Source organism: Pangasianodon hypophthalmus, chromosome 29 (genome assembly GCF_027358585.1).
Source record: "Pangasianodon hypophthalmus isolate fPanHyp1 chromosome 29, fPanHyp1.pri, whole genome shotgun sequence".
Taxonomy (NCBI): domain Eukaryota; kingdom Metazoa; phylum Chordata; class Actinopteri; order Siluriformes; family Pangasiidae; genus Pangasianodon; species Pangasianodon hypophthalmus.
The window spans coordinates 5,197,173-5,221,610 of record NC_069738.1 but is presented as its reverse complement, the minus strand read 5'-3'; the positions used below and the strand labels follow the sequence as shown (position 1 = coordinate 5,221,610).

Below are 24,438 nucleotides of genomic sequence, written 5' to 3'. Positions count from 1 at the left end.
TTCTGATTGGTCAGAAGGTGTTTATTAATTTTCTATAACAGCAGCTCTGATAATACTGCAGCTGCAAATCACAGGTTTATATTAATGCACTAATATGTTATTGTTTCTATAGTAACAGCTCATTTAAAGAGCATGGCAGACTCTCCATGTAATCAAAGAATAATATAATAAATGGATTGATTAACCAAGAAAACGTGTATTGTGAAGATATAATGAAACTTTCTGTAATTAGATGTTTATTAACACTTCTGGAAGGAGTCTCCAGTGTCAGTAAGTATTCAGAACAGAAGAGTTTATGCTTTGTGGTTTCTCGGAAACATGAAAAACTGAGTTATTATTTCTTATTAACTTCAAGAGAGTGGAAAAAGAGAGACTGAGGCGAATAAACGAGTGTTTATAGCTGCTATAGTGTAAGCGATAACAGGGCCTAGCTCGTCTCGCAGACGTTCCACAACATTAAATGTAACTGTAAATGGTTAAAAAGCATGATGTGTCAATTGTTAATAATAATAATGATAAAAATTGTAATCATTGGCAAATTGCCGTTATAAGAAAATAGTCCACTTTACTGTGGTAACAGTAACTCCGCTTCATAACACCATCACCTTGTTGATTATTTTCCTATAACTACAAGCCCCCAGATGTTTTATTCTTCACGTGTTTAACCTTTGTGTGTGTGTAGTGTAGCGAGAAGTTATTTTCCTCGACCAGCAAGCTTCAGATTGGTGCCTCTGTCGGATGCTGCGTTGATGTGAACAACTTTATTTTCTTTCTTGTTTTAGATTTTTGCGCTGATTTATGTGGGAATATTCCAGTAGAATTTAAACTAAAATGAGGAACATGTTATCATCACAATATTGAAGACAGAAACAAGAAGATAATGATGGTTTCACTTTAATTATAACAGATGTTTCAGGATGCAATTTGAGAATATGAGAGGAGAATTTCAAAATATAAATACGAGAACGTCAGGACAACACGTCTGAGATTTTTAGGGCACTGATATACACTAGTGGTCAAAAGTATGGACTGGAATGAGTAAATATCTTGTATGGCTTTAAAGACATTTTGATAAAGATGGGTAGAATGTGTTGTGAAGTCAATGCCCTAGGATCAATTTATTTCTGAAGCAAAATGTTTTCATGTAAAAGAGAAAATTGTTTCCCCAAACAACACGTTCTTGTTTCCTGGTTATTTGGGAACTTGAAGAAAAGTCTCTTGGCTGAAGCTCCCTCATGATGCCTTTAAAATATAAAATATTTTGGATTTATAACACTTTTCTTGTTTGCTTCATAATTCCATATGTGTTATTTCATAGTGTTAATGTATTCATTATTATTCTAAAAAAAAAAAAAAAAAAAAAAAGTCAAAACCCTTCTATGAGCAGGGGTGCACAAACTTTTGACTGGTAGTGTATTGTAAAAACAGGAAGGTGAGAAGACTTAACAGTGCCATTACACAAACACACTTAACACGACACGATACATTACTAGTGTTACATGTAGAAAAGCATTCAGTATTAATGTACCGATTTCAGTTACAAATATTTTAGAAAACAATAGACAGTTTTTTTTATTTATTTATTTTTTACAAAACTCCAGTTTATGATGATTTAAAATGATTGTACAGTTTTACATTTGTGGTCCCTTTAGACGGAATCTACTTTTGGTAACAGTTGGATGAAATGATTTGAAATTATGTTGCACAGGATCAACAAAAATCATCAGGCAGACTTTTTCACTGGAATAACGCATGATTAGTGTTGAGAGAGAAAAAGCGACTGCTTAAATGAAGAGCAATTAAGAGAGAGAGAGAGAGAGAGAGAGAAAGAGTATGTTTTGATGGCTAGAAAATGTGAAAATCATCCCTCCATCTTGAGCTAACTGAAGAGCGGCGCTCACAGTAGAAGGCAGGTGCATTTGGACACTTTCTCGTGGCTGAGCAGGCCGAATTGGGACGTAGCCAAGCTTTGGATCAGGGTCCAGAAGTGTTTGAAGGTTATTCCCTCTCCATCCTTCACCCCCATCTGCTTCAGCACCTCCCCGAACCCTGCGTCCGACCCTCCAGTCTGAAACAGGAAGACATAAAGTCATGACACGGTTTTACTACAAGGTTACACCCTGTTAGACACAACACGTTTTCGTTTCTATAGTAACAGCTTGCACGGGGACGTGTATGGTGGATTCTGCACATCAAAAAAAAAAAAAACTCAGATTATTGATATGGGATTCTGTTTCCTGTAAGGAGATGTTTAATGAACATTTATGGAAGGAGTCTCCAGTGTCAGCGCTGTGTAACAGTCAGAGATAAAGCTGTAACTTTAAGATTTCTGACACGGAAAAGTCTTAGGAATGTGGTGTTTTCCGGTTTCTTGGTAATTTGCATTATTGTCCTATGCAAGAGAGAGAAAAAATAGAGAGGAACTAACTGTTTATGCGGCTGTTCCACGACATTACATGTAACTATAAACAGAGGAAAGTTATGGCGTGACTTTCTTTAATAAATAAAAAAAAACTCATTGTTGGCAAGTTGCGGATCAGATTTATGTATGTAAATACTAACAGCAGTCAGTTTGTATAACCTGTACTACACACACACACACACACACACACACACACACACACCACACACATTCTGTCCACCACATGCTTTAAATTCAGTGGGTTCATTCCACACAACAGAAATGTTGCACCACTTTACATTTCAGATTTGCATGTGTCGGCTGTTCAGAGACTTTACACTCACAGGACACAATGTAATCAGATAGAATCATTCCGAACAGAAATCTGATACGAAATTTAATATAAAGACATGAATTAGAAGATTTCTCACACTGTAGTGTCTGCGTTTTAAAAAAACGTCTTCATGTAACAGAACTTTCAGTAAAGAAATCCTCAAAAAAGTGCCTGTTTTTTTAGTTTCTTTGCTTTCTTGCTGTCTTGCTTTGTTTAGTTCTTTCTTTCTTTCTTTCTTTCTTTCTTTCTTTACCTTTGTTTGTTTGTTTCTTTCTTTCTTTCTTTCTGTGTTTTTGTTGTTTCCTTTCTTTCTTTCCTTCTTGCTTTCTTTACTTTTGTTTGTTTCTTTCTTTCTTTCTTTCTGTGTTTTTGTTGTTTCCTTTCTTTCTTTCTTTCCTTCTTGCTTTCTTTACTTTTGTTTTTTCTTTTTGTTCCTTTATTTCATTCTTTCCTTCTTTACTGTTTTGTTTGTTCTTCATTCTGCTTCTTTTCCTCAGTTGCTCTGGGTTAATTTTTTTTTTTTACAATCAATTTTTATTTCCGTAAATTCTACAAACTTTAGAAGCCTAAGTGAACTTGTATAGCCACATAGAATGAAATTACACTACATCCCACTAACTTTGTTAAAATAAACATGAAATTTTTTCCTCCAAGAGATGACAGACAGACAGTAAGATTTTTATTAACATACAAAAATGGTTTGACTAAATATCTGAAACAATAGTGTAGCCGTTACTTCAGTTGTTTTTGCATTTTGCATTGTAGATCTAGAGTTTAATAGCAGCCCTGATTATATACATTATTATATAGACATGATTATATACTGATTCTCACATAATCAAGCCTTTAGATTTTCCTAAAGGCTCGATTCTCTGAATTAGGTGTGCCAATTAAGAGTTAATAATGATCAATAATGTGCCAATTAAGAGTTAATAATGATTAATAATCATTAAAAACTAGTTAACGTAAAAGAAAGTTAAAATAATAGTAAACAGTAAAAGTGTTTCACATGTAATACATTAAAGTAAGAGTGTGTCAAAGCAAACTAATGAACATTGTGGAAAACATCTTTAGTAAAGCTAAATGTCAATGAATGTGCTTTTTAAGGTTGACAAAAATCTCGTGCTTGCTTCTTGACTTTGTCTCTGCAGTGCGTCTCCTGATATTAAGCCTGTTTTTCTGTAAGGTTTCCTGTTTCCTGCCTCTGACTATTAACACTCAGTAGTCATTATTAACACTGGTGTATGAAATTGTTGTCTTCTTCTGTTGTTTTATAAACCTGTTGCAAAACTGTACTTTTATTTCAAGCTGTCATCAATTATCATTCAACTTGCTTTGTTTTTTTCCTTTTTTCCCTTTCCAGAAATTCCACGTTAGGCCCGAGGCGGCCTGCCACAACACGAACCGAAATGACAGGCTCTGACTAAAGCACTTTCTCCTCCTAAAGCACCCTGAACGAATTCCTCTCTCGGTTCGAGCCGTCTCCAGTGCCACTCTCTGACAAAGCTTTAACTCACCCGAACCGAAAAAAATATCCTCATAACAAAATGACAGCCAGGCTGGGGTGGTTTAGAGTTTCCTACCAGGGATCTGCGGCCACACCCTGCGAGTGTGTGGCAAGAATCTGGGCGTGTTCTTTACCTTGACGAGGTTGGGCAGCTGCGAGGAAAGGAGGCTCTTGAATTCATCTGCCTTGAGCGTGGAGCCTTTATCAGCCGAAGCAGAGTGGAAGTTTGTGACCAGAGTGTTGATGGCCTTCTCAAGGTCTGAAAACTGAATGAGAGAGAGAGAGAGAATTTAGCTTCGAAGCTGTCATGAAGAAAGCCACAATCTCAAAAAACAAACAAACAAACAAACAGTAGTTGTTTAATAGAAGAGGAGGAAACTTTTCAACCGAGGAAACACAAAGCCACACACATAATACTCTGACTTATCCTCATAGATTAAATACAATCTTAAAACAGTTGACATTCAAAGTCTGGCGCATCATCTACGCAGCCATACCTGTAATACCTGCAAGTCGAGCCGCGACAGCCCTGCCCCCTATACACTATTTACCCACGGACACACCCGAGCCTGAAAACATCTCATCCTGATCTCTCTAGGCCATGGAGGGAAACGACGGCAGTGTTTAAACTAGTCGAGCCTGGTCTCTGAGCCTCCCACACACCAAGGGGTCGAGTCAGTTTAAGACCCACTAAAGCTCATTGTAAGCACAAAACCAGCTCTTTAGGTAAATGGTCGCATTGTTGTGTCTAATGTCAAAGCCCTGGGTTCTAATTACTGACGTGAACACAGCTACTGGGTTTTCCATTCAGCGTGTGGTTTAGAAAAGCTGCAGCTCTGCCATTTGCACCATCATTGTATCCACACACAGGGCACAGAAGTTGCTGTGAGATGCTTATTTTCAGCTCATGCTAAACCTAGTGTGTTAGCACAAAAAAAAATCAAAGGGAAAACAGACTAAACTGGATGTTTAATCATTTATAGTTTGCTGCAAAAACAAAGAAGCCATATTGATCCATAATCTAATGCTTGCCACGCAGCATTTTGCTGGAATATACAACAATCCTACAATTCATCTCAACAAATTACAAACGAGGGCTTTAAAGTTAAAATTAAATTTTTTTGGTATGAAAGGTTGAGATAGTTAAAGTTATAGCGATATTCGTAGGAAATCTAGAACATGGTCTCATAGTTGTAACTAATTTTGTATGACTTGATTAAAGTTAAAGCTTGAGGTTAACAGCTGAAGATTAAAAAACGTCGCCTGGTCTTTTTCCAGTCTTGTCCAGTTTGAGTGAGTCTGTGCCCACTATAGCCTCAGATTCCTGTTCTTGGCTCGCAGGAGTGGAACCCGATGTGGTCTTCTGCTGTTGTAGCCTGTCTGCTTCAAGATTTGATGTTTCGTCCTGTTCTGAGATGCTTTTCTGCTCACCACGGTTGTAAAGAGTGATTATTTGAGTTACTGTAGCCTTCCTGTCAGCTTGAACCAGTCTGGCGATTCTCCTCTGACCTCTCTTATCAACGAGGCATTTATTCCTGCAGAACTGGCTGTTTTTTGCACCATTGTGCAAACTCTAGAGATTGTTGTGTGTGAAAATCCCAGAAGAACAGCAGTTTCTGAAATATTCACAGTCAAAGTCACAGACATCACATCCTTTTTTTTTTTTTTTTTCCTCATTCTCAAGTTTGATGTAAACATTAACTGAAGACCCGTGTTTGATCTGCATGATTTTATGCACGTTGGATAATTGAATGAATAATCAGGTGTACAGGTGTTCCTAATAAAGTGGACGGTGTGTGCACTTATTTCTTACTCAGATTTGACGCGAAATCACATTGGTCCTGTTTGTTCTTTATGAAAACTGACTGAAACACCCCATATTCTCTGTGTTCTATAAAGGAATGCAGATGAACTGATTGATTCCTCATGCTTTCCGTTTCCACAAACACACACACACACACACACACACACACAATGGAGAGACGCCCAGTGGAGCATATGGCCTCAATTAACATGATTGGTATGAATTCAGGAAATGCAGAGGGTCAGATCCACTAAAAGGCTCTGAGACTGTTTCACTGACACTCCTTATAAAACTTCACCTCATCTCACTCCATCTGATCAGCACTTTATTAGACTAAAGCTGCTTTAAAAAAGAGATCAAGACTCGACTGAACTGAACTGGAATGTTGGAATGTTGGAAACAAAAATTGTAGGAACTTTAAAAACATTTCACAACACGCGCTCACAAAGCAGTTACGCAGATGAGAATCCAGACAACACTGTGTGTGTGCAAAGTAACACTGAACACTGAGGTTTTATCTGGTCCAGAGAGAATTCCTGACATGCCTACAGTAGTTGACACGTAGCTATGTTGACGGAAAATGATTTTCTTTCAGGATCTATGGGGTACTTCGTAGTTTTCCGAAGAAGATCCTCATAAATAAAGTGTATAATAGTTCTAGAAAGCTTGAGCTGGCATTAATGTCCGAAAAAAAAATCTGACATGACAACTGTGTCTTGTTTCTCTGATCTCTTAAACAACTTTCATTTTAGCAAAGCAAGTTGAAGACTTGTTTATCTCTAGGTAGACTCTCATGGTTTTCCTCTAAATGTACGGAAAAAAAGTAAAAGCCATTACCTGTTCCGCCATTTCAGCCGCTCCTTTCTCCTTCTCTTCAGCAATTTGGTGCTCGACCTTCCTCCGTTGCTGTCACATCTTGGCTGAGATCCTGAATCCTCCCACTCAAAGTGAAAAAAAAGTACAACCCACCACCTACAGTGTCAGTATGCTATGGAGGAGGGAAAAAAACACACTCCTGTAATTCGATGCTTTGGGACTCTGAAGTGGACAGGGCGGAGATGAGAGCATAGCCTACTATTTTCCCTTCACTATAGTGTTCCAGAGCAGAGCAGAGGATACACACACACACACACACACACACACACATGCACACACGCATACAGAGTTCCTCACATCTGGAAACTCTCAGCACAAAGTTGGAACACATCTCTCTCTTTTTTTTTTTTTTCTTCCTGCAGCAACAGAAGCTTGCATGACAAGTACAGACTGACTGGAGCTGTGAATCTTTTGTGTGCTTTCACATCAAGATGCAGAAAATGACTGCCAATTTGAGTTGATGCAAACATTGTTTATTAGATTGCACAAGTTAATTAGATAAAAGTGTTATTAATGATGATAAATGAGACTCCATTTCCGTAGGCCACACTGTATCTGTATATCTGTTTTAACTGAAACAGGAAAGACGCAGGCTGACCACATGAATGAAATAAACTACAAACAGTTCTGAGCAAACTCATCAAGAGGATTGTCAGTGTTGAATTTACACAAATTAGGCGTGGTGGAAAGGAGAATGGTGTCCAAACTGATGACAACGTTCTCACACCCACTCCATCGCATTCTTGATAATCCGAGGAGATCCTTTAGCAATATGAAAAAACAACCACCACTGTACGCTGTCAGAGAAAAGGCTGAACATTTTTAGTTAAAGTTCAAGAAATTGACTCACGTTAAATCCTCAAGAATTAGAAAATATAAGTAAGAAATAACAAATCAGAGCCGAGCAGATTGTTTGCTATGTTAGTTTTTGATTCGTAATTGCCCGGACAAGTGCATTTAGTTATTTATTTGGCATGTGATTTTATCCAAAGTGAATTACAACTGAGCTGAATAGATCTAAGGGTTTTGCTCAAAGACACAACATTCAAAACCACAACCTTCTGACCATAGTCTAGAGCCAGCTAGATGCTAGTCTACATCTGCTGAGTCACCACTGCTTAACGTAGGATTAGTAAGTGTAACTAATAGTTAGTCTTCCAAGAGAAGAAAAAAAGAGAAAGAAAAAATATCCTACTGACTTTCAAAGAGCAGGTTGTACCTTCATGCAGTGTGTATGTTTAAACGTAACACTTTCCACTTGCTTCAAATGTCTAATGGCACAGTGACACACTACTAGCGCATGCTACACCGCCTGCTGCGCTACACACATCAACCAAGGATGCATTTTGTTGACCGGTAGGAACTCTAGTTAAATAAATTAACTTTTACACACAGGGGCTTTGGATATGGTGACAAACCCAAACATAATACAGTGCAAATCTGTCATAAACCTCTGCTAATAGCATGTCAAGTGAAAATAAAGCAGCAGTCATCAAAAACACCTCGGAAATGAAGAGGACAAGGCTACACACAATCTTCCCCTGTCAGTTTCAGCATTGACTGACTCTCATTCTTGTCATTAATGAATTGATGTAGGTAACTAGCTCGGGTTAAATTACGTTAGCTTGTGCACTTTCCAACATGGGCTCATGAAAACAGGGCAGTTTCTGAACGTTTGGTGGCTCTAAGCGACAATTTACTCAGGGGTCACACCAATCATATTATTTCTATGTAAAAATTAAAGAAAATGATTGGTGTGACCCCTGAGTAAACTGTCGAGTAAGGCCATACCAATCATTTTATTTAATATGTAAAAATGAACCAAATTAATACTTCATTATCTTTAACAAGCTAGAAGGTTAATATGTATATATAGTGTAGCACTTCTTACTCTAGATACCAGCTAGCTAGCTAGCTAGTTAGCCACTAACTTTATTTTGTTTCAATTACATGAACAAGTGGACACAAGAAAGCAGAAAAAAATGGTTAAATACCAATAAATCAGCATTAATTTCTTGCCCGTATCATGTGTCCATTTTTTCCTCATCTGCTTTTTTTCTTTCTTCCATTTTTCCACCCTAGTTGGTTTTGGCTAGTCGGTGGAACATTGCTAGTCATGGCAGTTAAACGAGATTTTGGTGTCTTTTTCTAGTGACTATTTGTTTTTCAGGTCGCACATAAAGCTTAAAAAAACAGTTAGGGTTTGTTTTTTCCATCTTGTGGATTTTAGATCATAGTTCCTGCATGACTACTGGAGTAAACAAATTGAAAATGGCGCCATCACCTAATTAGCATTGTTAGCACATCATGTTTTATCATTTCTAGTGTGGCAAGTCATACGGTATTTGCGAATAAGCAACTTGAATTACAATACCTCTACGAATGTAAGATGTCATTGCTCACTTCGTCATGGTCAGTGATCCAGTAAGCAAATCCCATTTAATAAATAAAGGCTAATGCTTACAACTCTCCAGTTCTTATTACACATCCATGGTGTGGCTCTGGAGGAGTCGTAAAGTGTTTTGAGTCATAAAACAGCTAGCTTTAACGAAGGTCCACCAAAATCACAGACAATACTTTTAACATCTGTCACAAATACTAGAATTTATTAACTGCAAGTTTAAAAACTTTACTGCTCATGTTTAATATGAATAAATGTTTTCTGGTCTTTCAGAACAACATATTGTACTTTTTAACCATTTCTAGTTGCATTTAATGTTATGGAATGTCCACTTTAAGGTTTAACAGGCCATGTCACACCACCCTATCATTGATTATTTTCCTATAACAGCACACCCCAAGGTGTTTTATTTCTTACTCCACCTCTTGTTATAAATATGAAAAACAAAGTTCTCGTCATGTTTAATTAGAATGGAAGTGTAAAATTGGGGAGAGTTCAACATAATTATGCAAGTAACATTGCAAATGAAGAAACAATAGAATGAGCCAGGTGGCATTAGTGGCATTAGTTTAAACAACCAGCATATGGGATCAGAATATGAAGAAATAATCTTGTAACAACAAGGTGTGTGTGCTTTCATCATTGAGGTTTTGTGTAAGTGAACTTAAAATTTTGGAATTGTCAGAAATTCTTCATATAAATGTAGTAAAGTGATTATGACTGAAGGGTGTGTGTGTGTGTATGTACATGATGCACTTTGGCTAGTTTGTGTCTTTTTTATGACTCTCCAGTTGTTCAGGGTGTCTCTCTCTCTCTCTCTCTCACACACACACACACACACACACATACAGGGAGTAATCCTAAAATCCTACGCAATTTGACTGAAACTTCTGCCGAGCCCAAAAGTCTGACACACTCACCCTCGCACGTTTAAACACACTATCTTGTGCAATGGCGTGTAAATTACATACAAAAGCTACCTCGTTCTACAACTTCTGTGCAGTTATTTTCACACAGACTGCATTCATGCTATGACAGGTTTGTGGCACACACACATAGTGGGGTGCAGAGAAATACGTTTCAGTTACACCCCCAGGCAGTCGCCTTGCTCATGATCAGGTATGAAGTGTAAACAGAAATGTTGAGTAGATCTAGTACAAAGGGATTTACTGCATTTAAGCGTAACAATTTTCCAAATCCAGAAAGCTGTGATGGCGTATCTGGGAGCAAATCGCTCTCATCAAAATCTACTAAATATTTTCTCCGAATATTTTGAATCTGAAGCAGTGTAAGTCCAAGGAGATTTCATTTACAAGGAATCTGGCATGGTGGAATATTATACTGACTGAGACGTTGTGGTGGCCTGGTGAACTCTTCTGTGAAGTATAATGTCCCTTTTGCATGTATCTAAATCACATGTAAAGCTCTAGTATTTTACATTCTGGTTAAAGTAAAAATATACCAAAAAATGTATTGTAAAATTTTGATTCTACTCAGAGACACCACTATGGTCATTATCTAAAAGCAGCAACTGTTTAACTTGCATCTACCTTAACATGTAATAAATGAAATTATAAAAATGATTTAAAAAAAGGACCACTCATTTTATCAAAAATTAATGAGCAACAAATTCTCACTTTGATTATCAGCTTCATCCACATCAGTCTCTGTCTCATCACCTGAGGTAAAAGTCACTCGCGTAGTTTAAAATGTGCGTCATCGTCATCTCTTCAATCACAATCACCGATTGATTCTGCTCTGTTGGCTATATTTGCTTGGATTAGCATTCAAACATTATGACTTTGTCCTCTTTTGTCTCTACGTTTTAAATAAAAGTGTATAATTTGGCATTTGTCTGTTCTGCAATAGCACATATCCAAACAATATCAAAACAACATCCACTGCATAAGGAAAGCTAACGTTTAGCTAACAAACTATCTATTAAAACACCTTTAAGCAGAATAACTGTTTTTACTGCTTTCTTTTTTTAACTGGCTCCTTGTTTACTTAATATGATATTTGCAATAAGCCTAGGCAAGTTTAGAAAGTTAATTTAAAAAAAAAACATTCTAATTTGTTTTGGGACCCTACATTGTTTTTTTGAGCAAAACTGGCATTTTCTCATTTCGTTTTTCCCAATTTTCTCCCAATTTGCCAAATCCCATTCACCAGCCAGCTTTACAACAGCTACCACATGGGGAAGGTGAAGGCAAACACGTGGTTCATCCAAGACACGTGAAGCCAGCTAACCACATCTTATCGAGCTGCTGCTCATACTGCGTCACAGGGCAGCGTAAGAAACTCAGAGCAGACCTCTATCTGCCCTCTTCTGCATACATGAGCTCACACAAGTCCACAATTGGCTAGAATTGAATGCTGTTCTGTTGCGCACTCAGGTGCCCCAAAATTTCACAGTAAGCGCTTCATTCTAGTCAGGATTCGGGTGGATCCATCTATCATGGGAGCACTGAGTCTGCATTGGAAATACACCCTGGATAGGACACCAGTCGATTGCAGGGCACCATGCACGCACACACACGTTCACACCCAGAGGCAATTTAGAGTCGCCAATCCACCGAATGGCATGCCGTTGGGAGGTGTGAGGAAACTGGAGAACCCAGAGGAAACACCCTGGAAACAGGGAGAACATGCACAGGAACTCCACACATATTTGTTTTCTCAAAGTAGAGGTGGTGAAGTACAGACAGACAAACCCACTTTTGCTCAAAGCCCAATTTGTTTTGGTCATTTTTGGCTGGTTGCCAGAATTCAGCTGCAGTGACATCCACTAGGTTTTCTCAACACAAGTTAAATAACTGAATAATGGCAGTATTAAAGGTCAGAATATCTCCTGGTTTTACAGTATCTAGAGTGCAGTACATATTGTACATACTGGATAATAAGTATTGTAATTAGCTTATGTGCATATTTTACAGCATGCACAGGAGTCAGGTCTCAGCATATTAAAACATGGGGAAAATTCACTTACTACCACAATGATGACTCACTCATTCATTATAATACGTTATTGTTGCTAAAACTCTGTCTCTGTCTCTGTCTCTTGCTCTCTGTCTCTATGCCATTCCTAGGCATGCTCACACACAAACACAGAAATGCTCATTGTGTGAAAATGTCTTGTGCAGGATATGAGTCAGTGATTCTGGCTTCTGATTCAGGCTGTTGTTAAGATGTTTGATGTGTTTGGTTGTCTCTGCCATTTTAAGGGAAATTCCACCCATTAACACATTTTTATCTCTACCATGAGGCGTGACAATGTATTGGTGTGACCATGATGGCATCAATATACTGATGATATACATTATGCATATTTTCATCCTCATACCCAGTCCATTTTAAAGAACATTTCTGTGATCAGTTTCTGTGAATGGTTGAGCCCAAACAATACCATCTGGGTAAGTTCATACCATTCAAAACATCCATCACGGACATCCTTCCTCCAAGCCACCAGAGGGCACCCTCCCCTTAGATTTGAATCACTTCCTTGGTTATCCTGCTCATTTCCTTTCCCCACACTATATAAGCACATGGACCCTTAGTCACTTTGTGAAACCTTGCAGTTTGCCTGTGTTTGTGTGAGGGCTGAGCTGTGTTTCCTGGCCACCCTTTGTGTATGCTCATGCCTTGCCTCATTTTTGACCCCGTCAATGTCCAAATCAGATTTGAAGAAGGAAGTAAATGAAATGTGGACGAGTCAAGGGACGATCAAACGATGTTCAGTTTTTAAAATGATTGAAGCCATTACATCAACAAAGGAAGATGCAAAAAGATGAGACTCTGAAAGATGATTTGAAACGCAAATCAGTGGCTCAGCAAAAATATCCCAAAAATATCAAAATAAATAACATGAATCTGTCTATATACAACATTATATATATCATAATTAATGTGAGTTTTCACTACATGGTATTAGCTATCACTATGTTTCAGCTTAACAAAGTTGAGTAATGTGTAAAGGACTCATGTACAGAATATGTGAAGAATAACATAAGAGAAAATGTGGCACAACACCAGTGACTCCAGTGTGTCTTTACGCGTCATTCCAAAATTGAAGTAAAGTGTTATATTCATCATCTACATGCTTATGTTCCTGTGGCCACAATGAGCTAAATCAATCAATTTGTCTGCACTTCCCTTGTTTTAGAATAGAAGTTCTTCGTGACCACAAAGTAGATCTCCAGAAACGTAACTTGTGTGTTAATAAATTAATTCTTGGCCACATCTTATTAGAAAATAACCACCATGTCATCTCAGCAGCTCTGTACTCTTCTTCCTTACCGAGTTACACAAGTTCCAGCTTTAATTCAGCGCAGTTCATCAAGACAGAGTGTTTGTTTTTCCCATCCATATTTTTTTCCCTCTGTCAGTTCTGCAGCTTGTTGAAACTTGTATTGAAAGCAATGCCTCATGGCAAATTTCGCACATTACACACAGTCATTCGGCATGGTGCTGGAACTAGGAACGCCCTCACTCACTCACTCACTCATTCACTCACTCACTCACTCATTCACTCACTCACTCACTCATTCACTCACTCACTCACTCACTCATTCACTCACTCACTCACTTGGTGCACTGTTCTCAATCAGGTCAGATTTATCAAACACGACTGAATCAATCCGGGTGTCAGTCCACATTTTGACTTACTTTGACATCTTTCAGTAAATCTTCACCAAGCCATCATTAACACTGAACACCAGGTTCAGACGTACTTGTAGCTGGGAGAGAGAAAAAATGTGTATGGTCTCATCACAGTTTGGAAAATTCTCTACATCACTAGATGTATTGTGATCATTGACTTAACTAGCTATGAGGACACAGAGGTCTAGACCTTAAAAGTTTCAGAAGGTTTTAATTATTTTTTTTAATATACACGTATATACGAGGTCTTCACAGTCACTACCAGGCCCCTGGGGTGTGTGTGTGTGTGTCTGGTTAAAATATAGTTAATCATTTTATTTAAAATGTAGACATTAGAAATGTCTACATGAACACTTTCTTATGTAACATGTTTTTCCTAGAACCAAATGTTTTTGTTGTATAAATCTTAATCCTGGTTACGGCCTTAATGACCATAACTACATCCCAAAACACAAACTAGCACACTAATTAGCACTCTATCTACCTTAACGAGCTGAACTGAGATGATCCTGCACATTTTCCAGCCTGTAGGTGTCAGTCTTTATCTAGACCTCAGCACTGCTGCTCCATTTTTTCCCTCACATTTATTACCTTCTATTGATTTGTTGTACTTTTATTTATTTGATTTGCATTTTTTTTTTTAAAAATATGTGTAAACAAACCATTCTTTATCGTAAAGTATGTAATGTTCATGTGAAAAAGCATGCAGCCTGTAAAAAGGAAGTCAGTAAGGTGGGTTAGAAATGACAACAATACAGATACACATGAGTCATGTAAAGAGTCATAACTCCTAAACCTGGAGAAAACCTTCTTTGTCACACAAGCTTCCTGGTGTCTTCCTGTTTCCTGCTTCCTGGTTTTCCTCACTGCTGCCCTGCTATGCTCTGACCAAAACTCCATGGTCATTATTATCACCGGATTCTTCCTATTTTTTTGTCTCGCTAGTGCTCAGTATTAATGTGTTAATTCATTTTCTGTAATGTCACGCACTTACACAGGGACTTTTTGTGTATTGTGGACACTCTGATTTTATGTTCGTTTTTTGGAAGGAGTCTCCAGTTTCACCATCAGAAACACTCACCATCTGTCTTCAGGACAGACGAGTTTATGCTTTGTGATTACTTGGTAGCATGCCAAGCTGCAATTTTTAGTTATTTTTGTTTGTTTGTTTCTTTGTTCAGTTTTTTATTGTTATTTTTTAAATGTTTTGCAGCAGTCAGCAGTAAAGCTAAAAAAAAACTGCTATAATGTAACTGATAACAGAAACTAACTTTCACAATATTAACTGTAACTATAAACTGATAAAAAAAAGTATAATTGTAATTGCTGACCAATTGCTGTGCACAGAAATCTGGATTATTATTTTTTTTCTAAAACAATTAAAATAACCACATACACCTATAATCAATACTGGTGCTAACTCTTTGTGTTCTGTATTAGCACATGCTCAGAAAAATACAATGTTTAAAGTCAAAGTAGTGTTTGCTATAGGAATTCAAATGCCACCCCTCAGCCCCCTCTCACAAACTCTCCAACAAATGAATTCATGTCAAAGAGAAAAAGCAGATGTTTTTATGTCATTTCATTTTATTTCAAGTGACTTAATTAAAACCATAATTTACACATTACAGTGCCAAAAAAAAGTGAATGTCTAAAACCTATATACATGAAACAAAAACTAAGCAAAGATTTAAATACATCAAATTAATTACAATTCAATAAATACATTTAAAATGATTTTAAAAACCCAGACATGCTCTGTTTGTTGCTATAGTCTGGTTATTGGTACTAGTTTTTCTTTATTGCTGTTAAGTTTTCTATTATTAAGAAACTTTTGTTAATGTAATTCTAACGTTGGAGTATTTGTCTGCAGTTTGAGGAACTCAGGGTTCAAACAGGAATATTCAACTTCCTGCAAGGAAAACATGAGAAGCAACCATTAGTACGTAAGTGTAAAAGTGTGTGACGTGAGTGTGGTGCGTGTACATGGTTTGATACTGTACCGATGCTGTAGAAGGCTTCTCTAGATGTGTTCTGAGTGTGTCCTGTTTTCCTGTGGAGTGGACATTGACTTTGTAGACTTTTCAGCACAGTCATGTAAGCACAGAATTAATACAAATATTCAAAATATCAGTGTGAGTTATTATTACCCTGGGTCTGTTTTTTACGCTGAGTATCGACGTCTGCACAATGCCTGAAAACACAGTCAGAAAGACACTTTAGCTTCTCACTTGCTAAGTTTTATTCCTTACACAATATATCATCTGTAATGTTTTAAACAGATTATTATACTTTTCCCAAATCCTACTGTATTCAGTAGATATTTCAGCTATAAAGTGAATGAGAGACAAACCTTTTAACTGGAAAAGTCGCTCGCTTCTCTGAGAACAAATAGGAAAATAACTATTAAATAACTGTGATTAAATCAACAGAAGTTAGCCTACATTACATTTTTTTTTAAACCAGTACACTATTAATAAGACAATAAATCACAGAAAGCTGTGACACCATACATACAGGTTGTTATAAGCTAAACTTAGCACATACAGGCACAGAGCCGTATTGAAGTTAAGTTGTTATTTAAGCTAAGCAAATACAAGTCGAGACCCAAAGTTTAGTTGCTATTTAAGCTAAGCAAAAGATCTATTTTGAAGCTAAGTTGTTGTTAGCTAAGCACATACAATTACAGACCTGTTTTAAAGTTGTTATTAGCTAAGCTAACTAGACCAGTTATTAAGCTGCATTGTTGTTAGCTAAGTGAAGTATGTACAGGTCCAGACCTATTTTGAAGTTTAGTTGTTAGTTAAGTTAAGCACATACAGGTCCAGATATGTTTGAATTTAAGTCATTGTTAGCTAAGTATTTTGAAAATGTTGTTAGCTAAGCTAAGCAAATGCAGGAAGGGTGATGGAATTAAGCAGCATACAGTGATGTGCACTGTTTATTTATCTATATTATCAGAAATGATATTTATTTATTTATTTATTTACAAATCCAGCTCTAGTTGCAATTGAATGAATTTCAGCACCCCCACTAGTCATTAAGTTCTTATTAGCTAAGCTAAGCATATGCAGGTCCAGACTTATTATGAAGTTAAATTGCTGTTAGCTGTGTACAAGTCCAGACATGTTTGAAGCTAAGTTGTTGTTAGCTATGCACATACAGGTCCAGACTGTCACTGCTAGTTAAGCTAAGGTCCAGAGACGTTCGGAAACTAGGTGGTTGCTAGCTAAGCTAACCTCAATACAATTTCAGACCTATTTTAAAGTTAAGTTGTTGTTGTTAGCTAAACTAACTAAGCAACCACATTACTGAGTGTTTTAGAGTAGCTACATTGAAGGTGTGTTAGAGCAGGACCACTAAGTGGTCAAATCATTCAATCATGTGTGATTTTTATTCACCTTTACGTAAACACATAACCACGGCGAGCGCCACGGCGATGGTGAAGACGGCGACACTGCAGCCTCCATACAGCAGCCACGTGCATGTAGAGTCTGAATGACCTGCTTGTGACATCAATGACTTAATAACATTGTACTTATTCTATAATAATGTTTCTGTAAAAATAGATTTTCTAAAGAGTGTACTAGTGCACACACACAAACACATATATATAGTACTGTGCAAAAGACTTAGGCACATGCAAAGAAATGCTGTAGAACAAAGATGCCTTCAAAAATAATGAAATTAAATGTTTCCACATAATAATGAAATTAAATGTTTCCAAAATATTATAAAAAGCAGTAAACAGTAATAAATAAATAAAAAAAACAAAGTCAATATTTGGCGAGACGACCCTTTGCAGCCTTCATTATGTTTTTGTCTGAAAAGTGTCTCTTACGTAATCTGCTGCTTTCTTTACTGACATACAAATATTTTTCTGTAACATTTAATTTTGCACTGGAAAACTAATGTTTGGAAATCTAAAATGTTTTTTTTACTGACTTGATAATGTAAAATCTCTCTTCTTCTCTCTCTCTCTCCCTATATATATATATATATATATATATATATATATATATATATAGAGAGAGAGAGAGAGAGAGAGAGAGATGCATAGATGCACATGTATGTCTTTCAGAAATCGCAGCTTATTAATGCGGACGTTTCACAACATTAAATGTAACTATAAATGGATAAAAGTGCGTTGTGTTATTCTTTAAAAAATAAAATACATTTTTATTTGCATTTTATGTGGCAAAAGAGAAATAAAACACTCTGGGGTGTGCTATTATATCGGAAAAAAGTCCACTTTGGGGTGGTAACAGTAACTCTGCTTTGTTGATTCATTTTCTATAACAGTATGCCCCGAAATATTTTGCTTCTTAATTATCATAAGTTTTAGTTATATTCTGGACTATTCTGACAACATATTCACAATATATTCAATTTCAGTATGGGCATTTTACATGCAGTGTATTGGATTTTTAATTTTTTTTTTTTTACAAAGTACACAAATGGCTAATTATTTCCATCAGATTAATATAACAGTTAAAGTATAGAAATGTAATTAAACACATTTTTAAAAGAGTACTCAATTAACATGCTAGCTATAATATTTTATTCTCCATTCAGTTTTAATCAGGTTTATAATTAAACTCATTAAAGTTTGCTTACTTTGGCGTTGCAGAGTTTGGGACATGGTCTGGTTTTCATACATCACGACACACTCGATGATGTGAGCCGCTTCCTTCCATTCGTCTGCAGGAATCGTGATTTGAGCTCGAGTGAATTCTGAGGCTGAATCGTCGTGTCCTGTCCAGCCTGATTCTGTCCATCCTGTGCGCTCGTCTCCATCAATTAACCACAAAACTCTGATCTGAGAGGGAACGACATCCATCACCACACACTGCAGGAGAACAGAGGGAGTGTCCACCTCCATCGGTGTGTACAGAACGATAGAAGGCTTTAACGGACGAGTATCTACAATACACCACACACACACACTCAAATCACACGCGTCACAGTACACATTCAACATACACTCTTCTGTTATCTATAAAGTTCATAAAGATAATCTTTACAGGAAATTTGTTTGCATATACTTATAACAGAGCACTGCTGAATTCTCCACTCTGATTGGCCAGAAGGTGATGATTAATTAATTTTCTATAACAGCAGCTCTGATAGTAGCAAATCGTGTTCATATGATATTTATATTAATGCGCTTGTTTCTACAGTAACTTCATTCACAGGAACTTGTACAGTGGATGCACCACATAAACAGATTTAAAAAAAATCTATAATCATTGATGTGAAGTTTTTTTAAGGAGATGTTTATTTAACATTTTTAGAAGGAGTCTCCAGTATCAGTGCTTTGTAACATTCAGTAGGTTTTCCACCACAGGAAAGTCTTCAGGATGGAGAGCTGTTGACTTTTCATGACAATGCATTTTTTTATTTCATTAACTTCAAGAGAGAGAAAAAGAGAGGCTGGTGGGGGAACGACTGGTTATAGCTGTAAAGGTTAAGAGAAACTAACTTGTTTCTCATAACATTGAATGTAACTATAAATGGATAGAAATACAAAATTATAATGATATTGATTTCTTTTTGCAATCCATCATTTTAAAAGTCATTAGAAGGTTCTTACTGAAATCAATCTAAACTTTATTGCCGTTGATATTTTTTTTAAGTTGCATTGTGAGAAACTCTGCTGTACTTTTTATGCTATTAAACATTAATTTCAATAGAAAATTTTCAGATGGTGTGTATTGCAAAGCAAAAAAAGGTTAAAACATAAAATGAATACTGCACAAAAGATATACTATATGGCCAAAAATATGTGGACACCTGACCATCACACCCATATGTGGTTCTTCACCAATTTTTTAACACAAAGTTTGAAGCACACAATCGTATAGAATGTCTTTGTATGCTGTAGAATTACAATTTCTCTTTACTGTAGCTAAGAGGCTCAAACCTGTTCCAGCATGACAATGCCCCTGTGCACAAAGCGAGCTCCATGAAGACATGATGTGTGAAGGTTGGAGTGGAAGAACTCGAGTGTCCTGCACAGAGCCCTGACCTCAACCCCACTGAACACCTTTGGGATGAACTGGAACACCGACTGAACCCCAGACCTCCTCACCAACATCAGCGCCTGATCTCACTAATGCTCTTGTAGCTGAATGAACACAAATCCCCACAGCCACGCTCCAACATCTAGTGGAAAGCTTCCCAGAAGAGTGGAGCTTATTGTAACAGCAAACACAGGGGGAATAAATCTGGAATGGGATGTTCTGAATGTGATGGTCAGGTGTCCACATAGTTTTGGCCATATAGTGTATATGACTTTTTTGATATCGTAAATTTTACTCTCATCAAGTGAACTTTCACTAATGTTATTAAAGATAACACATCATGCTCTATATTTTTCTATTGGGTAAACTTGCTTTCTTGTAAATATGATCCAAGAAGTTGAAGTTATTCATCTGTTCTAGACTGATTGAGATTTTTTTTTAGTCTGGGAAATGATAATGATAAAAGTTCTAGTTTGACATTAAATTAAACTCACCTGAAATGACGACTCTGGTGCCAGTTCCAATAAAAACCATTTTATCATGTAAAGATGTGCAGTAGTAAATGCCTGAGTCTTGAACTTGAGCATTAACGATTGTCCTGGTACACGTTTGTTTATCATCTTCCAGCTTGTCCTCGCCTTTTCTGACTTCACCCAGTTTTCCAGTTCTAGGGTTCACTTTATACCAGGATATTGAGCTGTAGCAATATGCAGTCGGCAGGTCACGAGTGCATTTTAATGTAAAAGAGTCACCGATGGATGCATTAATGAACTCAGGGGACTGAAACACCACAGACGAGAGAGATGCTACAAGAAAAGAAAGAGGTTTTTAAAGAATTTTACCACAAAACATTAACATCAGTACTTAAAAATGAGCAGTAGTGTTGTTCTTTAGGTTCTCATTCTGTTTCTTAATATCTGAAAGGATCAGGTTTAGGAACGTAAGAATATAATGTTATGTGTCACAACAACACAACACTGTAAAAAAAAGACAATCGATGTTAACTGTGTATTATATTTTTAATATATTACAGTTTAAAGAAAAGAAATGCTGCAAGAAACTGTAATAACTGTTCTATGTTTTTGTAACTAAAGAGAGAGAGAGAGAGATCATTAAAAGAAATGCCAGTTTTTAACGTGACACTGATTTCAGATAGATATTAAGATAAAAATATTAGTAAAGAGTTTTAATAAAGAGAAGTGTTGAGTTTATAATCTTAAGATTTTACATTAATGAACCTTTTTCTTGTACATTTTAAATTACTAGCACAGTAATTACCTGAACAAAATGAGTAATTTGTTTATTTAAATAAAAGTAGTTATGATTTTACATTGCATAATTACATTGCCTATAAGGCAGGCATTTAATTTGTAGCCCAAATTTTAAAAATTAACTGATCGCAACCTGCATGAAAACTATTGAGCAATTATAAATTAATGATATATTTATTCAGTAAAAAAAAAAAAAAGAAAGAAAAAAAAAGAAACTTTTATCTGAAAACTGCTTTTCACTTAAACAAAATCAGCATAAAAAACAACTTTTTTGGGGGGGTTTTAATTAAATTATTTATTAATTAATTTTAAAAATAATTTTAAAAAATAATGTTTGAGACCCTAATTGACCCTAATCTACTGACACAGTAATTAAAAAAAAAAAACATAAAATAAAAATCAAGGCAAAATCTGTATAAAGATATTAGGCTGCCTATAATTTTTCACAGTAATATGTGTACACTAATGTAATATAATATAATATATATGATATAGACTAATATAATGTAATGACAATTGAATATAAAATAAAGGGAATTTATTTTATATAAATCTTTTACTGAATGTCTGATTAATTATATCTGCATTACTGTGCTTACATTTTTTTTTTATTGTGCTTAATAAAAATAGCAATTTTGTAATAATGCATTAGAATGTGTATGATTAAATAGCGTATTTATCAACATAAGTTAATATGTTCTTTTAATTATTATGATAGTGAATAAAAATGTAATTTAACTTGTGGCATGTAATTATGTCTATTTTATATTTCATGTCATGTTATAGTTGCCAGGCTTTAAACCCTGTGATGTCCTGATTATAGCTGGTGAATAATGTCTGTATCTTACCATATTAATCGTGGTGGATTTCTAAAGCCCTGATGCAGGTCACGGTGTTTGAAATGGAGGGAACAGAAAAGACGTAACACTTACTTCTCAGAGTGCAAACACAGCAGAGGAGCAGCAGTCGAGCCGCCATGCTGAAGCGTTCAGTCTCTCTTATCTCAAACATCTCGAGATGAAAAGGGAAGCGTCAGGCGCTTTTGCAGCGAGAGCTACAGGAGACGTCCTGCCCCTTACACACAGCCAAAAAGAACAAAAGACTTTTTCCATTCAGCAAGAATAAGAAAACTTTGATCAGCGATAGACAGACAATAGATAGTCCTATACGCATTAAATAAAAGACATTACACAAACCATATGAGTTCAAATAAAAAGAGGTGTAACTTTTCTGTCGATACATACAACTAACTATAAAGTGTGTAATGCAGGGGTTCTCCAACTTGTTGCAGACTTGGACCCTTTTAACTGTAAAAAAAATCATAATAATTTTAAAAAATAAATAAAATCACAGATCATTTCAGTACAGATTTATTTTACAAAGTATAAAAGAAATTATAGAAATTTTATTCATTAAAAATATATTTGAACCAGAATGTTTTTTTTTTTTAATTTCTGAAAATCCACCCAATATTAAAACTGTCACTAAATTCCTGTTGCTGTTATTTATAAGTATAATAACTTTGTTGTGATTTCCACCACTGTAATAAGATTAAATAAAAAAATTACAGACCCCATGGCTATGACTCACAGACCCCTGGGGATCTCCAGACCCCACTTTGAGATCTATGAGTTAAGTGTATGTTGTTCTGCTACAGTGATAATCCATTTTACTTGTGTCATATGCATTACTTCTCCCAAAGTCAGTTTTCAGCCCTCATAAAAGAATTATGGAGTATTTTTTAGTAAATCAAGTACAAGTCCCTCTGCTGTTAGTGTAAAATCATTAAATCAGTTTCTATCAGCTCTATAAATATTCAAAAAGTAGCAAAAAAAATCTAACAAACACCAAAATTCATTTAAAAAAAGTAATAATTCTGATTCAAATCATTGCAAATTATTCAGGTTTTACATTACGCATCCTGCTCATCTTTAAATTCACTTTAATCACTTGATGAATGAAATAAAAATTCTACCAAATGCAGGACAGTGTACTACACAATTATTGGCAATATATTAATATAAATAAACATTACAGATAATAAGACTTCAGAATAATTCACATTTTTCCACTCAGAGTACAAGAGAACTACTTTTAAAAATATTTTATATACTGTATATATAGTAGTTATGTTCAAATCAAACATAAGAATGAGGAAACAAAGTGATCTCAGTGACTTTGTGGCATGGTTTAGAAGCTGCTGAACAGAACAATCTCTAGAGTTTACACGGAGTGGTGTGAAAAAAAACATCCACAGCTCTGCAGGCGGAAACACCTTGTTGATGAGAGAGTTCAGAGGACATTGGTCAGACTGGTTCGAGCTAACAGGAAGGCTATAGCAACTCACATAACCACCTTTTACAACCGTGGTGAGCAGAAAAGCATCTCAGAATACATTGAGCCTTGAGGCAGATGAGCTACAACAGCCAAAGATCACACCAGGTTCCACTCCTGTTGGCCAAGAACAGCAATCTGAAGCTACAGTGGACGCAGATATTTAAAGATCGAAAAAAGTCCATGCAACGTTTATTAAATCTTCAACTCTCCGGTTTCTGTAACATTTTTATATTATGTTAATATTTTTATATTATATTATATCTGTAATATATTTAACTATAAATATATTTATATATATTTATAGAATAAAATATAAAATATATTTAACGGTATTTATAAGTATATATGCCAAAGAATATTTTAAATAAAAGCAAACAAGTTTGCTTGAAAAATCTATAAATATGAGGCTGCACACACACATAAAACGTATCCTAATATTAAGGAACTTCAGTCAATAAAACTGTACAGTAGATTGTGAAATGATGAAAGTATCAGACAACGTGTGGTTTGGTCTAACAGGTAAAGAGGTGTTGTGTTTAGCCGCTAAATCACATTAGAGTGACTCACCACCCGCAGTGACCAAAGTGTGTGTTCAGTGCACAGTGTGTGTTCAGGTGGTCTAACAGCACGGCTAATATCAGCGCTGAGATCTGAAATTCAGACCAGGTGCATACTGTTGTCCGTTGAGAGGACCTTCTCCACCTGACATCCTGCTTTGATGCTATGTGTTACAGCGCGCTTTGTTCTAACCACACAGGACTCGGGCAAGCGTAGCTGGAGTGTACAGGGGCCATCACACCCTCGCTTCAGCTACTGTGGTTTCAT

General features: G+C 36.2%; 2 protein-coding genes across 3 annotated transcripts; both read right to left on the bottom strand.

Moving 5' to 3' along the window:
* Positions 1-878: 878 nt before the first annotated feature.
* Positions 879-7,040, bottom strand: s100v2 (S100 calcium binding protein V2). Its single transcript, XM_026942366.3, has 3 exons — positions 6,884-7,040; positions 4,377-4,508; positions 879-2,068 (listed from the first exon to the last, which is right to left on the bottom strand). The coding sequence occupies exons 1-3, from the start codon at positions 6,893-6,895 to the stop codon at positions 1,898-1,900; spliced, it is 315 nt and encodes a 104-aa protein (XP_026798167.1). The 5' UTR covers positions 6,896-7,040; the 3' UTR covers positions 879-1,897.
* Positions 7,041-15,573: 8,533 nt separating this feature from the next.
* Positions 15,574-22,360, bottom strand: LOC113543844 (immunoglobulin lambda-1 light chain). Of its 2 annotated transcripts, none has more exons than XM_053231238.1 (8): positions 22,209-22,360; positions 20,500-20,811; positions 18,600-18,905; positions 17,384-17,485; positions 16,336-16,363; positions 16,133-16,176; positions 15,986-16,035; positions 15,574-15,894 (listed from the first exon to the last, which is right to left on the bottom strand). In XM_053231238.1, exons 1-8 carry the CDS (start codon positions 22,285-22,287, stop codon positions 15,820-15,822), a joined length of 996 nt encoding a protein of 331 aa, XP_053087213.1. In that variant the 5' UTR covers positions 22,288-22,360; the 3' UTR covers positions 15,574-15,819. The 2 variants fall into 2 exon arrangements, with proteins under 2 accessions (XP_053087213.1, XP_053087214.1); XM_053231239.1 differs by having other exon boundaries at positions 15,575-15,894; positions 20,500-20,785; positions 22,209-22,279.
* Positions 22,361-24,438: the final 2,078 nt, after the last annotated feature.